We start from the raw sequence: 14,076 nt of genomic DNA, 5'->3' as shown, positions 1-14,076 counted from the left end.
AAGGCCAGGAGTTTGCTGACTCCCAAGCAAGGGCCCAGCTTTTTTCCAGAGATAGGCTGGACACTGATGCCTCATGCCGAGTCTCCAGAGCAGCCTCCAGAGGGCGCCACAACCACAGCTTTGAGTGGCTCGTGCCTAAGTCCAGCCTCCAGGAGCACCTGGCTACCTCTGTGCCAGAAGAGGCCGCTGTGGCTTTGAAGATGAAGAGGACCCCAGCAACCCTGCCCTATCCCAGGCAGGACTCCACACATTCTAAGTAGCCCCGCATCCAGGGCACCCGCAGGGAGATCGCAGAGCACAGTCCTCTTACCCCTCTGTCAACTACTGAACCCCTGAGGCTGGGAGAGGAAGGCAGCACCCTGTGTGAGCTGGAGCTTGGGGATGGAGGCCATGCAGTTTCTCGCAGCTACCTGGGCTGGTGCCTGGCAGTTACCAGGAGGTGGGACGGGAGTTTCCAACAGCGGTGACTACCACCCTTGAATTCCATACCGCTGGCACCAACTTGGAGAGAAGTGCTCTCACCTATGCCTGACTGAGGCCTTGAGGAAGTGGGAGGCGGACAAGATGGTCTTCAGCCCTGGCAGCCCACCCCCTGGTGCTAGACATGTTGCATGGCCCAGCTGAGTTGTCATACTCAGTGGTGGCCATGGGTAAGCAGCCCTGTCCCTGTCCCTGGCCTCCGCTTGCCTGGCAACTAAGGGAGGCCATACTAATTGCCCCTCCTGTGGCCTGAGGTCATAAGCATCCTAGGGATATAGGGTGAGTTCCAGTGGTGATGATAGTCAAAAGCCACCTACTGACCAATCTGAGGCCCAAGTCAGGGGCCTGGCCCCATAGCCACCACCACAGCCTGGGGAGCATGGTGCCTCTGCAAGGCGGTCTCCCTCCCAGACAGGGACCCCTTGCTCCCCAGAGCCCACAGGAAGGAGGGTGTTGGGCAGCAGGGTGTGCAGGAGCCCCTGAAGCCACATCTGAGGAAGTGCAGACATCCAGGCTCACTCTGGCCCTTCCACTGCCCTTTCCCTCCAGGCACCCCCCAGTGGGAACCTGGCCCACCTGTATGCGTGGCAGGCCAATGGGGGCGAGTGGGGGCTCAGGAAGGGCTTAGCGACAGCCCTGCTAGTCTGCGCCACCCCTGGGCAGGCCAGTTCAGGCTTCCTGCTGGCACATCAGCCCCCAGGAGTTCTGCTAACAGCTGCAGGGGCATCCTTCTTACCAGGACCTTGTGGCTCAGCTCCAAGTGCAGGAGTCACCCCTCTGCTCTGCCACTTACCTGCTGGGGGAAACTGGACAAGTCACTGGCCCTCTCTGAGCTGCAGGCCCCCATTAACAATGAGGAAGGTAATAGGCAGCTGTCCTGAGGCTCCACCAGGAAAGTGAATTCAAGGTGCAGGATGAATGTCACAGCCTGAAGTATGAGCAGGAGGCTGTTCTACTTTGGATCCGACCCTTCGGTGGGTTGGTAGCGTTCCGGATCCAAGTGGGTGCTGGGCAGTCCCTCCACTTGGCTCCCTGGGCTCCCACAAGTACGTCCCCACCTGACAGGCCCACAGAAGGTCACATCATCACACCTCAGAGCTGGGTGGGTTCACACCACGTTTTATTAGATTTCCCCTGGGCACCTGGATGCCCCAAGCTGCTATCCTTTACCTATCCCTGGCCTCTGCTCCCAGGGGCCCCAGCTGGGGGCTGCTGGCCCTGCACCCGTCTTCTCTCAGGGCCTTCCGACTGAGCCCCAGCCCCCGGCAAACACCATCTTCCTTCCACCTCCCTCTGTGCCAGGCTGTCCCAGCAGGGGCCCGTTCCTGCTCAGGTACAGTCCAGCTCTGTGGAGTAGGCTCTGGCACAGAGCCCACTGGCAGCGCCCCCCAGCTCAGGCCACATCAGACCCTCCACAGCACAGCACTGCGGGCTCCGACCTATAGCTTGGTGTTGAGGTGAAAAGAGAAGTGGGGTGCTGCATAGGTTGTGGCAGGTGGCACGTGCCACGCAGACGAGGCTGGGCAAAGTCTGTGGCGGAGGGCACTGTCGAAGGATGCCGGAGGGAAGTGCATCAGGCCAGCAGCCATGGGAGAGGGTGCCGTAGTGGCCAGGAAGTGAGCCGGGAAGGCTGGGATGACTAGGGGGCTCAAGGGGAGTGTGGTCTGGCCCTTTAAGGGATCTGGGGTGCTGGCAAAGTTCAGTGGACAGCGTAGCATGGTGCCCCTGTAGGCCTCTGGGAGTGCAGGCCCCAGGGCTGGGCCCAGCAGGCAGGAGACAGCCAGGCCAGGCCCCACAGACTTGGCCCCACACTCCTTGGTGTCCACCTCCCTAAGGAAGGGTGACACTGCCCGTAGTTTTTTGCCACCAGGGGCAAAACCCTCTTCCTCCCGGCTGCACTTACTGAGGCCTGAGCTGCCAGGGAAGGTAGGCAGGGGCACAGGGCTGTCAGCAGGGGCTTTGGCCATGGGGGTCACCCAGCAAGCTTTGGGTGTGGGACAGAGGCTGTCCTTTGTGGAACCACCTTTGCGGAATGCGGAAGGGCGGCTGGCACTACCACCCCACACCAGCGGTGGCTCTCTGGCTGGCAGCGCCCCCTCTTGGCCAGAGGGCCCCAAGAACACCCCATCTTTGAGACAGGGGAAGAAGTCCCGGGGGTGCTGGCTGATGGGCTTCAGTACCTTGGTGGGGCAGGCATGGAAACAGCCAGTGAAGATGGGAGCTGGAGGGTGGGGGCTCACCTGAGCCTCCTCCCTGAGGCTGCCACCAGGGGTCTGTGATCCCTCATGAGCGGCCAGCCGGTGCCTGGGGTTCTCAGACGGCCCTCCTGGATTCAAGGGACTCTCCAGGTGGTGAGCAGCTGGGGACACCTGGGGCTCCCCATTGGGGCTACCTGCCCCATGGAGACAGCCCTCCTCCTGGCACTGCAAGGCCTCTGCCTTGCTCACCTGGGCCAGGAGTTTCTTTTTGGCCAGTGGTGACATGATGCCATGTGTCCCTTTGCAGTAGAAGCTAGACAGGAGCCGCTTGTAGGCCTCAGGGCAGCTGCTGGCACCCATGAAGGGCAATGAGGACCCAGAAGCTGGGCCTGGCTGCTCCGTGGTGTCCCGGGGGGACTCCTGGCTGGGGGACCTCACCAGGTCTATGGCATCTGTCTTGGTCTTTCCTGGCATCATCTGGAATAAGAAAAGGCCAGGCCTCAGGACTGGATATGAGCCATGCATCCTGCTCTGGGGACTGGTTACGGCAGGGCCCCAGGGAGAACCCCAGAGCCTCTGCTAGCCCTTCCAACACCTTTGTGCAAAAATTTCAAAAGGTATCCAGTCCTCTAAATATACACAGCCTGATGTGAGGATACAGGGCCTGGGGAATGGGGTGCAAACTGGAGTTCAGACCCCACAGGGCACAACTGGTTCTATGCAGGGAGCACTGTAGCCATACCACAATGCAGACAGGTGGGGCAGCTGGGAAAGGTGGGGGACAGGGAGGCCCAGGGTCAGCTGGTGGTCTGGCTGGGCTGAGTGCTCACCTGGCCCACTGGCTTCTCCTCTTTGGCCTTCTTCGGCCTCTCAGTGGCCCCATCATCTCCCCGAGGCTCCTTGGTCATCTTGTATTGCTTCCTGGGCTTGGAAGGGGGCAGCGGCTTGTCATCCTCCCCTTTTAGGTGTCGCACATATGGAAGGACCAGCCTGGGGAAGAGCTGCAGGTCCACCAGGCAGCAAGGCTAGCCCTCCCACCTCCTCCCTGCAGCTGTGGGCACCCCTGTGGACAGTGCACACAGGCAGCCCCAGGGCTACGCTCACCATCTGGTCTAGGAGGCTTGGACCCTGCTGCCCATACTGTTCCCTGCTGCCCATCCTGCCCCACCCCTGTACACAGCAAAATATTCTCCTTCGCCCACCCTCTGTCCCCATGGCTCTGCTTGCCCTGGAGGTAGGGGCCCAGCTTTCCTATAACCGGTCCCCAGCGTACCTCTCGTAGTGACGCCGCGTGCACGTGGCCGCGCTGGTGCTGCCAGGGCTGCCCCCTAGTTCGTCATACACGTTCTTCCAGAGGCGGCGGCCAGTCACCTACAAGGGCACCACGTGAGGATGTGCACACTGGCGGCGGGGTCTCACTAGGCAAGGATAGGGGCAAGGACAGCAGTTTTGCAGCTGCTTCTCCATCAGAGAGGTGAGAGGTCGGGATGGGGGTGCTCCTCGGGTCGCAAGCCAGTCTCCCCCCAAGGCCACATGATTGCTGGCCTGTGCAGTTTTCGGAGCTCAGGGAGGGCAGAGCAGATGGTGAAGAGGAAAACCTGCTTCAAGCAGCAAAGTACAGAGGGCAAGGCGGGCCCTCGCCCTCCACGCAGCATGCAGGAGAGCTAGGGAGGGCAGGACTCAGCCCCGCCTCCTGTTCTTATCTGGCCAAGGACAACTCGTTGGGTTCACGCTCTTTCCCAGGTTCCCCTGGGTGCTGCAGGCACATTTGGGAAGATATGGCATGGTGGAGGGCTTAGGTGCCTTCCTTACCATTTCATAGGCCCCCAGCTTCTCCACTGCCTTGTAGATCTTCCACAGGTTAACTGGAGAATGAGAGGGCAGGGCCGCTGTCAGTCTCTGTGGGAGGAGGGGGCAGCCAGCAGCCCGTTTCCATGGCCCTGTCAGGCATGCACAGAACCTGGGCCACTGCGATGGACTGCGGGCCAGTGGCCGGTTAGCATAGAAGTCCAGCTCCGCCCACTGCCCGCCCAGTACCTGGGAGGGGGATGCCCTTTATATGCGCAGCCCCTGTGGGCTGACAGCATCAGGGTCACCCAGAGCGAAGGCGCCTGCCCCAGTGCCCTGCCTGGGTGCAGTCCCCTGATGGGCCCCTCCCTGCCTGCACCCCAGGGACGCACTCTGCTTGAAGCCAAGATGGGGCACCCTCTCGATGGGTGTGTGTCGCTCCTTCATGAACTTGTAGAGGCTGACCAGGAAGGCCTGCTCCTCCTCCCGCTCCCCGCCTGCCTCGAGGGCATCCTGGAGAAAGAACAGGAGGCACTGGGATCAGCCCCTAGTTGGTGGGTAGCTGGGGACAGGCAGAACTGCTGGCTGCTGGGGAGGAAGGAGGTGCATGGCTCCAGCCCCAGGCTCCACAGCAGGGAGCAGGCCTCGAGCCCAGTGCTCTGGGCTGGAGAGAGTGTCTTGGCATCAGAAAGACACACAGTTGTCGTCTATTAGTGCCCAGCATCCCAGGTCAGGGGCCACAGAGGCCTTGCTCCATAGACGGCCATAAGAGCGGCCCCATACCTTCTCCAGTTCTTTCTCCAGGCACAGGTTACTTCCTTATCTTGCTCTAGATTTGTTACATCTGCATCTCAGCTCCTCTACCAGACTGTGCCTGGCAGTGGGCTCGGTGTCCACTGAGGTCAAAGATGAAGGGACAAGAGCTTGGTGCTTTCTGGCGCTGTGGGACTGCTCAGCCAAGTCTGTGCCCAGTGAGTCTTTGTGGCAGCAGCCTGCCTCTCTGACCCACCAGTCTGCATGCTGAACTCAGGTACAGCCATGTCCTGGGTTCTGGTGCACTTGCTGGATGCACGGGACTGGGCGTGTCTGCTCCCAGGGGGAAGTTTCTGCTGATGCTGTTCACCTGGCGTCCAGCTCAGGGCAGAGGGCGCAGTTGGGCTGGGGCTGAGGGCTTGGGGAACAGCCAGCTCCCAGGTCCAGGCTGGGAGGGCCCCAGACACCAGAAGGATGTAACCATCTGGGCCTGGGACACTATAGGGAGCCATGGGTCCTCCAAATGTTCTACAGAAGCGCTGTGTTGGTGTTTTCTGACATATCCAAGATCGCTGACAAGAAACACGCAGGCTCGTGTTACCTAGGACACTGAAGCACACTGCCGACGAGGTGCTGGGCTGGCATGCTTGCTGCCGCTCTCTACGAGAACCTGCACTTCCTTCCTGTCCTCTGACCTCCACGCAGGCCATCAGGAACTGTGACCAATTGTGACTGCTTTTCTATGTGAATTAGCATTTTTACTCCAGACTGTGCCACCCCAACAAATGGCCAAAATGAATGGGTGCTGAGGCTGACCACCTTGCCATTTCATCCGCAGCTCCTTCTTGGACTGCACTCATCACAACGGTCCCACTGGCCTCACAGAGGGACTTTCATGTCTACATTATAAATTTGGACAGATGGACAGAGGGATGTACATGCAGTTTTACATCACAGAATAGTGTTTTTATCTGTCTCATCTGATCAGGGTTCCAGGAGACCTTTATTTGAGAAAGGGTTCGGCTATAAAGGCCAAGTCTGACAGCCCTGCAGTGGGAACGCGCATTCTGCTGCCTGCCGGCTCTCACGCCTCCCAGTGCAGCCTAGTTCCGCGGGGTGAGGGAGGGCCACATCTCCCTCCTGAGAGCTTGGGGTCACATGGAAAAGTCCCCTGGGGGTCGCCTAACTCACCTCCAGCTGGATGGGGCTCTGGCTCCTACTCTGCTCACCATCAGGTTGAGGGGACACAGGTGGGTCTGGGGGTTCACCCCCCTCTGACTGCTTCCTTTTCCCTCTGATAGGAGGTGCTGCAAGGAGAGGAAGAAGAGAGGACGGTGAGAGAGAGGCAGATGGGGAGGTACAGGGGGCCAGGAGCAACTCCCTGTGGAGAGGCAACAGGTCTGAAAGAGCCAGGTCAGGCGAGTGTTCTTCCTCTGCGGTGTGTCCTCTGCCCTCAGGGTGAACCTGTAAACACACATGTCCCCGTGCTCACCCCCACAGGTCCTGCCTTTGCCGCACCTGACGGGTGGCCTCTCTCAGTTCCACCAGCTCCCCATATCTCTGAAGGAAACCCTAAACCAGCTGGGGGTCAAGTCAGAGGAGGCCGGGGTGGGGGCTGTGATACTCAGGGAAATCCTATCTCCAAAGCCTGCCCCAAATCCTGGCAGGACGTTTCTACAGCAGTGTGGCCGAAAAGCTGCGGAGAAAGCTGTGGAGGCTGCCGTGCTTGCAAGCCCCCAGAGCACCACTGGGTGCTGGGATCACATAGCCTCCAGGAATAATCAAGAAGAGCAAGTTCCTGTTTGTGACACATTGACCTTTCCCTGAGCATTTGCAGAGTCCTCACTGCCCCTGCTCCCCTCACCTGCAAGGGTCCTGGTGACTTGTCAGGACCCACTTGACAAGTTGCTGCCTCTGCAAGGCCTTTCAGCCAAACACGGCGCTCCTGCCTCTCTTTGGTCTCCTCCAGGTTAGCATGAACTCAGGGAGGAGCCAGGGCCCTGACTCAAGGCAGCCATGAGCTGATGGTTGCAAAAACACCAACACTCCTACCACTGCCGAAAACACAGCCATGGGGCCGTGCAGCAGGCTGGCCGTGCAGCAGGCCAGGAAGCCCATCTTTTGAGCATCTTTTCTTTCTTCCTTTCTTCTTTATGTTAATCTAGTATGAACGGCCCCAGGTCCTGGTTTGCTCCAGCTCCGTAAGTCCTTACTGTGGGGAACCGAGAGGTTCCCCTTCATCCCAGACAGAAAAAAATGTCCTTAAGAACAACAGACCCATGCCACCGTGGCCCACAAGGCCAGCAGCACCCAGAGACACGTGCTCCCAGAGCCTGCCGTCCCCTTTGGTAGCTGCTCACATAAGCACCATTATGCCTGCAGTCACTCAGGGGCACAGGTCCTCAGCTCTGCGTTCCTGGCGCTCTCATGTATGTCCTCTCATTTAGTCTCAGAAGGGATCACATTTTAAAGAAGGGGAAACTGAAGCCACGGGCGTTAAGTTCTTGTCTCCCCAGGGGACCAGGGTTCAGAATGAGGTTTGTCCGACCCTCAGTTCAGTGGCTTGGCTCCACCACCACTGTGGCCGCAGTGGTTATTGCCAACATTTGCAAAGCCCTGAGGAAGAGTCTAAATATGCCTGGAAGAGAAACCAGTCCAAACACTTGTCAGAGGGAAAGACTCAGCTATCCTCTTAGGTTGCTTCCTGACCACTGACAACATGGCCAAGCTCCAGAAGTAACCAGGCACTAATGATGACCCCCCAGACTGGTGTTTTTCCTTGGGCAACTCTGCCTCAGTCTCCCTTCTGTGAAACAGTGGAGAAAGCCCTGGAGTCCTCTACTAACTGTCCATGAAGTCTTCTGGGTCATGGGGCACATGCTGCCACCAGTCTCTCTCGTTCCCCGCCTGCCTGCTCTGCTCTGCCTTCACGCCCTCTCTCCCTTCTTCCCTGTAGGACCATCAGCATTGAAGAAATCTCCATCTGCTCCTGTGACCCTCCTGCAAATTGGTCATGTGACCCTGGCAAATTGCTGTCCTTGGGCCTCAGAGGAATAAGCGGTTGGACCAGGGGCCATTTCAGTTACCTGAGGAACATTCTGAAGACACTGATGCCTGCCTCCCCACCCCTACCTGAGTTTGACTTAAGGCTCTGCAAGGGGCATCCAAGTTTAGAGCTTCCTGGGGACCTCGGAGGACAGCCAGGTTGAGAGCTACCAGGCTAGTGGCTCTCTAGTCCCTTTTGCTCAGTTCCGGAGCTGTTGCGCTCTTGCCTGGGCCACACTCAGGGAAGGTCTCCTGGAGTCTGGCACTCAGGTTACCTAGAAAGGAGGTCACCAATCTGAGCCGTTTAACCCCAGACAGCAAAAAGATTAGAGCACTTGCTGAGAGCCACAAAGAGACACACTCTTTGCCTCTGCGCCCGGCTGAGTCCCCAAGTGAACTTAGTTTCCATTCTCTCCCACCAGGGCCAATGTGCTTACTGTCCTGGCTGGGCCTTCTGGGTTCTACTGCTATACCCTTAAGTGGGAGCAGGGAGATTCTCAGCCCTCTTCCTCCAGGGTGCCCCCAGTCCTGGCTTGGCTGCCTGAACCTCTCCATTCCCCAGTCATTTGTAGATCAGAGTTCCAGGGAGATAGATCTATATTTGGAGGAGGGGCCTCTGCTATGAAACCCACCCCATAGATGATGGGTTAGCCCTCTTGCCTGCACAGCTCCCAGCTGACCCCTCCCACCTAGGGTCCAAGACAGTGGCTGGGCCCCCCAACTGACTTGGAGAGGAGACACTTTTGGACAGGCCACCCCAGTGTCACAGCCATGTCTGGCCCATAGAGCCAGGGATACCCACCTGCCCTAAGCAACTGCTGCTGCCTTACCTCACTCACAGATCCCCTCTAAGTACAAAGCCAACGATGCCCTTTTGTAATAGAGGAGATTTAACTACAAAAACCCCTGCTCTCCAAAGGAATGTCTTCAGACATTACTTTTCCCATCCAGGAAGCAATAATGACAATATGGTGATTGTCCTTTTACTGTTTACTTTGAATACATTTGGAATCTGTAAGGTGTGAGATAAGGACCTAACCACATTCCCCCCCACACACGCATTGGTTAGGTGCTTCCAGTATTCAGTGAGTGACCCCCTCCCCCAACAACTATAAATGCTTACCTGCCCCCTCCCCCCCCAATCTAAAGGCTTTTAAGGAAAACATCTGGGATAGGTTTGAACTTTCGATTCAACTCCATCCATGTGGAATGCTGGGCCCCATGCACACTGCTGTAATTTTTGTGGTTTTGTAAAACAACTTACTATCCAGAGGGCATGTCACCATCATTACTCTTCTGTTTAAAAAGTTCCATCTGAACTTTAATATAATTCTGTCACATTCTCTTAAAAAAATAAGTCTATGGCCATGCGACCCTGAACATGCCCCATCTCATCTGATCTCGGAAGCTAAGCAGGGTTAGGCCTGGTTAGTACTTGGATGGGAGACCACCTAGGGAATACCAGATGCTGTAGACATAAAATAAATAGCTAGCTAGCTAGCTAGCTAGATAGATAGATAAAATTTAAAAAATTAAAAACACTGGGGTTTTCGTGGAATTGCATTCAAATCTAGGAATTACTTTGAGGAGAAGTAACACCTTTCTGTATCGTGTCTTCCGTTTGAGGCTCACGCGTCCACACAGATTCAGGTCTCCCTTTGCTGTCCTCAGACAGTCCTTCTTAAAGGCTCCATGTCCTTCTTGTTGAGCCTATTCCTTGTGTTTCATGCAGTGAGATAACAGTGTGAGAATTGCCTTGATAATCTGTGGTAGGACTCCGCTCCACAGGCCCTGACACTCCCTTACTTCACTGCTGGGAAGAACACAGAGGAATTCTGGTAGCCCAGGTCCTCACTGGGCAGGGAGTGGGTGTGCTGGGTACTGTGCACAGGGACTGCTCAAGGCCCTTCCTGTGTTGGAAATCTCATTTCTGTTCAACGTTGTGGTGAGTGTCAAAGTCAACTTAAGCCCGAGACCCTACAACTGCAGCCCTGAAGGGGTTAGTTTAGGTCCCTAACTCCAAAAAAGGATGCTTCCTGCCATCCATGTGTCCTGTGGCCACTGCCTTCTCCCCTTACACACTATACAAACTCAAATCAGTGCCCTGGCAGGCTTTGGACCAGGCATTCCTGCACACGTCCTCACTGAATCTTCCCAGCCATCCAGTGGGTGTAATATCCCCTTCTTACAGCTACAATATCTGAGGCTCAGAGAGGCTCAGTAACTTGCCTGAGGTCACACAGCTCACTAGTGGCATGGCTGGGCTTTAGAACCAGAGCAGCTTGACTATCCTGAGACAATGAACCCTGAGGTCTAGAGGTTTTCTTTAATGGGAGCAGGGATACTCCAGTTCCTTATCTGTGCTCAGATGTGCAAATCTGCCTGCACCCCTTGAGCGGGTCTGTAGGCTCCCATCACATCGCTCCCCTGCATCTGCTGACAAGAGCCTCCCCTGCCCACTAGATGAAAAGCTGAAATCATGAGAGAGGGGGAGGGAGCTCTGACACCCTATAGGTGCATCTTTACCAAGTTGGTCACTGCTTCTGCACCTCGGTGTCCCCACCTGTAAGGTGGCTATGCTACACTTTATGGGCCCAACATACTGAGCAGAACAAATTGAGAAACACTTCCCCCACAAACCACAGCCAAATACATGTGTGAGTATATGTGATTGTGTGTGTTATACATGACTAAGAGTGTGTTGTGTGTATTATGTGTGGGAGTGTGTGTGACTATTACATGAGTATATGTGACTGCATGTACACATCTGTAACTGCAACTGTGTGTGTGCATGAGTACAGGAGTGTGTGACTGTGCAAGTATGTTTGAGTGTGCATGTGTAAGTGCTGGCAGTGGGTGAGGTCTGCTGAGCTGCGTGAGGCAGGAGCAGTGCCTCCATCAACATCAGCCTACTTGATCCCAGACACTCCTGATGCCCAGAGGGGCTGGGGCTGGGGCTGGGACCAGGTCAAGACCACACAGCAGGTCAATGAGTGACCTAGTCAGTGCTAGGTGCACCACTTCTTTCTCCCCCTCTCCGCCTGCCCCACCCCTTTCACCCTTTGTGTAATGGGAAGGAAGTAACACTTCCTTTCATGAAAAGTCACCCACTAGGAGCACCATGTCAATGGTAACAGCAGCCTAGATAACAGCCAGCAGCCACAGCCCCACCCCCTCGCCTGAGGTGCATGGCTTAAGGTGCTGTGCTCTTAGTTTCAGCTGGAGCCCAAACAAAGGCCATCTTTGAAGCCACTGGCCATCCGGTGGCCCTGGGGCCAGCCACCTGGCAGTGGCGTCTGGAGCCTGCTCTAGTGGGCGGTCCCTGGACAGCTGCGCTCCAACCAACACTAAGGACAGACGAGCTGGACATGGGACCCCGGAAGGCCCTTGCCACAGCCCCACCTCAGTCTCTCAGCTGAGGCCAGGATGACAGCCTGAGAGAGTACAGAAAGGTAGGGGCGGGGGGCCGAATGTGAGACCGCCGCCTGGAAGGCCTCATTGGGGCTCTGGTCCCTCTTAGCTGCTCTGGCATGTCCTCAGAGACCTGATTCCAGGACGGGGCTGCACCCTCCCCGCCTCAGCGCCAAGTCTGGGTGATGTCTGATGATCACGGTAGCAGCTCCAGCCGTGTCCTGTTTCCTCTGCCTCCAACCACTATGCTCTGTGTCCCCACCGCACCCAGAGAAGCCATGCTCAGGGTCTAAGACGCCGGAGAGTGAGGGCACAGCCTGATCCCTGCAGGGGCACTCAATGCTTCTGTGCCATTCCCCTCCCAGGGGCCCCCGATGAGGCTCTCCCGGATGCGCGCACGCTCGTGCGGGTCCTAGAAGGGAGTACAGACCCTCCCTCCCGGCCAGAACTGGGGAGTCTCGGGACCTCAGCTTCTCAGACGAAACCAAATGAGGGGCTGACTCTCCGAGGTCTTTCTACCTCTGCCGCTCCAAGTCCTCGGCGCAGACAGGCCCCTGGCTCGGATGGACTCTAGAACTCCTCTCGGGGCCGACCTTCTAGACTCTATCTCCCGCCCCGCCCCGCCCCTTCCCTGAAGATGGAGATCCCGAAGCGCCTAACTGTGGTGCATGTAGGGGAAACAAGCGCAGTTCACTCACCCCTCGGCCCGGGGACCCTCCTCGCCAGCCGACGAACCCGCAAAAGGCCGCAGGGTGGCCCAGCGGGGCGGCGCCCCTGGACGATGCGGACCGACTCTGAGCTTGCTGCCCGGGCTTCTCCTCCCCCACTCCTCCCCGACCCCTCCTGGCCACCTTTCCCTCTAGAGACCCCAGGGAAGAAGAGGAAAGGCGAGAGGACAGGAGAGCGGAGGGCGGCCACGCCTTTGCTGCCGCGGGGCCGAAGAGGGTGGGCAGGAGACACAAGGGGAGACCCAGGAAGAAAAGGTAAAAGGCGAGAGGAAAGGGAAAGAGAAGGGCGAACGAGAACCGGGCGAGTGCCCAGGACCAGCGCGGTCCCGGCGGAAAGAGGAACCGGCAATTCTTCAAAGTGCGCGGAGCAAGTTCTTCAAAACATGCGCAGAGTCACTTTCAGGAAACAGCGGGCGCGTTGAGGAGCGCTCCCCAGACCCGCGCCTCTTCCCAGCCGCGCAGCGGGTTCCGAGAACGCGGGGCAGATCCGAGCGGGGGCAGATGAGGGCGGGAAGACAGGGGTGGGAGACCGCTAGGGGTAGAAGAAGGGGGGGGGGCGTGAGGGAGGAGCGCTGGGACAAATGGAGGGCCAGGGTGGGGACAGATGGGGGGGCAGGGGCAAATGGGGAGATGGAGGAGGCAGACTGGGGCAGGGAGACGGCCGCGGACAGCTGTCACAACAAATTAGCTGAGGCCAGCTCGAGACTGAAACCACAGCAGGAAGTGGGATGACAGAGCGAGCAGGACTCGGTACATCTCGGTCAGGAGACAGCGAGAAGAGTTTCGATATAAACGCCCGGGAAGCCCCGGGCCGCCAGAACTTTTTGTCTTTTCTTTTTCGAAGAGCGCGCGCCCACACCCGGCCTCCCTTCCGGAGCGGCCGGAGGCGCCGGCGTCCGGGGCCGGCTGGCTCCCCGGGCTAGCTGGCTCCCCAGTCACAGCGCCCAGGAGTGCGCCCCCGCCCCGCTGTGCCCCCCGAAGCGGCACCGACGGCCGGGAAGCCGGGGGAAACCCGGCGCCGCAGCCTCGCGCTCCCCGCGCGCCCCCAGCCCCTTCCCCGCCGGCCGCGAGCTGCTTACCCATGGCCGGTCAAGGTTCCCCAGCGCGCCGAGCCCTCCGCACGCAGTTCCCGGACCCCGAGCTCCTGGAGCACTAGCCACAGCCCCGCCCCGCTCCTCCCCACCCCCGCCCCGCCCCGCCCCGCCCCCATGGCACCGCCCCCGCCCCTCTCGAGCTATGGTTGCGCTTGGGGTAGGGGCGGTCCCCTGAGCGCGGGAGTCTCTGGGAGTTGTAGTGCGTTCCCTCGTCTCCAGACTCTGAACCCATGAATTAAGACTCCTCAGCTGGTGAGGCTAAGGCAGGACTCCCAGGAATCACCGCTTCCTTGTGCCTTAGAGGCGCAACTAGAGTTTTGGGAAAACCAAGCAGGCCTCTGGGAGCCGGATGGGGTGAGATTGAAATGGGTCGTGGGCATTTCCCAACCCCTAGCTCAACATCGAAGTAGAGGTGGCTGATGCTAGCTAAACAAGGACTCCAGTCCTTTGCCAAAGCTCTGTGGGGTCCCAGAAATGCCTGGAATAGGAAGCCTGCCCTTGGTGGCCAATGTCCACGTATGTCATAAAGAAAGAGTGGCAGCTACAAAGTGAAAAGGTGGAAGAGGGGCATGAGCCCTG

General features: G+C 58.1%; 1 protein-coding gene and 1 pseudogene across 4 annotated transcripts; one reads left to right on the top strand and one right to left on the bottom strand.

The window, feature by feature from the left end:
• Positions 1-1,579: 1,579 nt before the first annotated feature.
• ARID5A (AT-rich interaction domain 5A) lies at positions 1,580-13,570 on the bottom strand. Of its 4 annotated transcripts, XM_016142942.2 has the most exons (7): positions 13,483-13,570; positions 6,411-6,526; positions 4,859-4,979; positions 4,491-4,543; positions 3,952-4,049; positions 3,509-3,668; positions 1,580-3,155 (listed from the first exon to the last, which is right to left on the bottom strand). In XM_016142942.2, the coding sequence occupies exons 1-7, from the start codon at positions 13,484-13,486 to the stop codon at positions 1,920-1,922; spliced, it is 1,788 nt and encodes a 595-aa protein (XP_015998428.2). In that variant the 5' UTR covers positions 13,487-13,570; the 3' UTR covers positions 1,580-1,919. The 4 variants fall into 4 exon arrangements, with proteins under 4 accessions (XP_015998428.2, XP_015998429.2, XP_015998430.2 ...); XM_016142943.2 differs by lacking the exons at positions 4,491-4,543; positions 4,859-4,979; XM_016142944.2 differs by lacking the exons at positions 4,859-4,979; positions 13,483-13,570 and having other exon boundaries at positions 6,411-6,524.
• Positions 9,622-9,741, top strand: LOC118606017 (annotated as a pseudogene).
• Positions 13,571-14,076: the final 506 nt, after the last annotated feature.

The sequence above is a fragment of the Rousettus aegyptiacus genome, unplaced genomic scaffold (assembly GCF_014176215.1).
Source record: "Rousettus aegyptiacus isolate mRouAeg1 unplaced genomic scaffold, mRouAeg1.p scaffold_m13_p_7, whole genome shotgun sequence".
In the NCBI taxonomy this organism is placed as follows: domain Eukaryota; kingdom Metazoa; phylum Chordata; class Mammalia; order Chiroptera; family Pteropodidae; genus Rousettus; species Rousettus aegyptiacus.
The sequence above is the reverse complement of the archived record's forward strand: the minus strand, read 5'-3'. Positions and strand labels throughout refer to the sequence as shown.

Excerpts from the sequence above, each read along its gene's own strand:
- ARID5A (XM_016142942.2), bottom strand. Across the intron at positions 4,980-6,410 it reads AGAGCCCCATCCAGCTGGAG|GATGCCCTCGAGGCAGGCGG; the intron begins GTGAGTTAGGCG and ends TTCTTTCTCCAG. Across the intron at positions 3,156-3,508 it reads AGGAGAAGCCAGTGGGCCAG|ATGATGCCAGGAAAGACCAA; the intron begins GTGAGCACTCAG and ends TTCTTATTCCAG.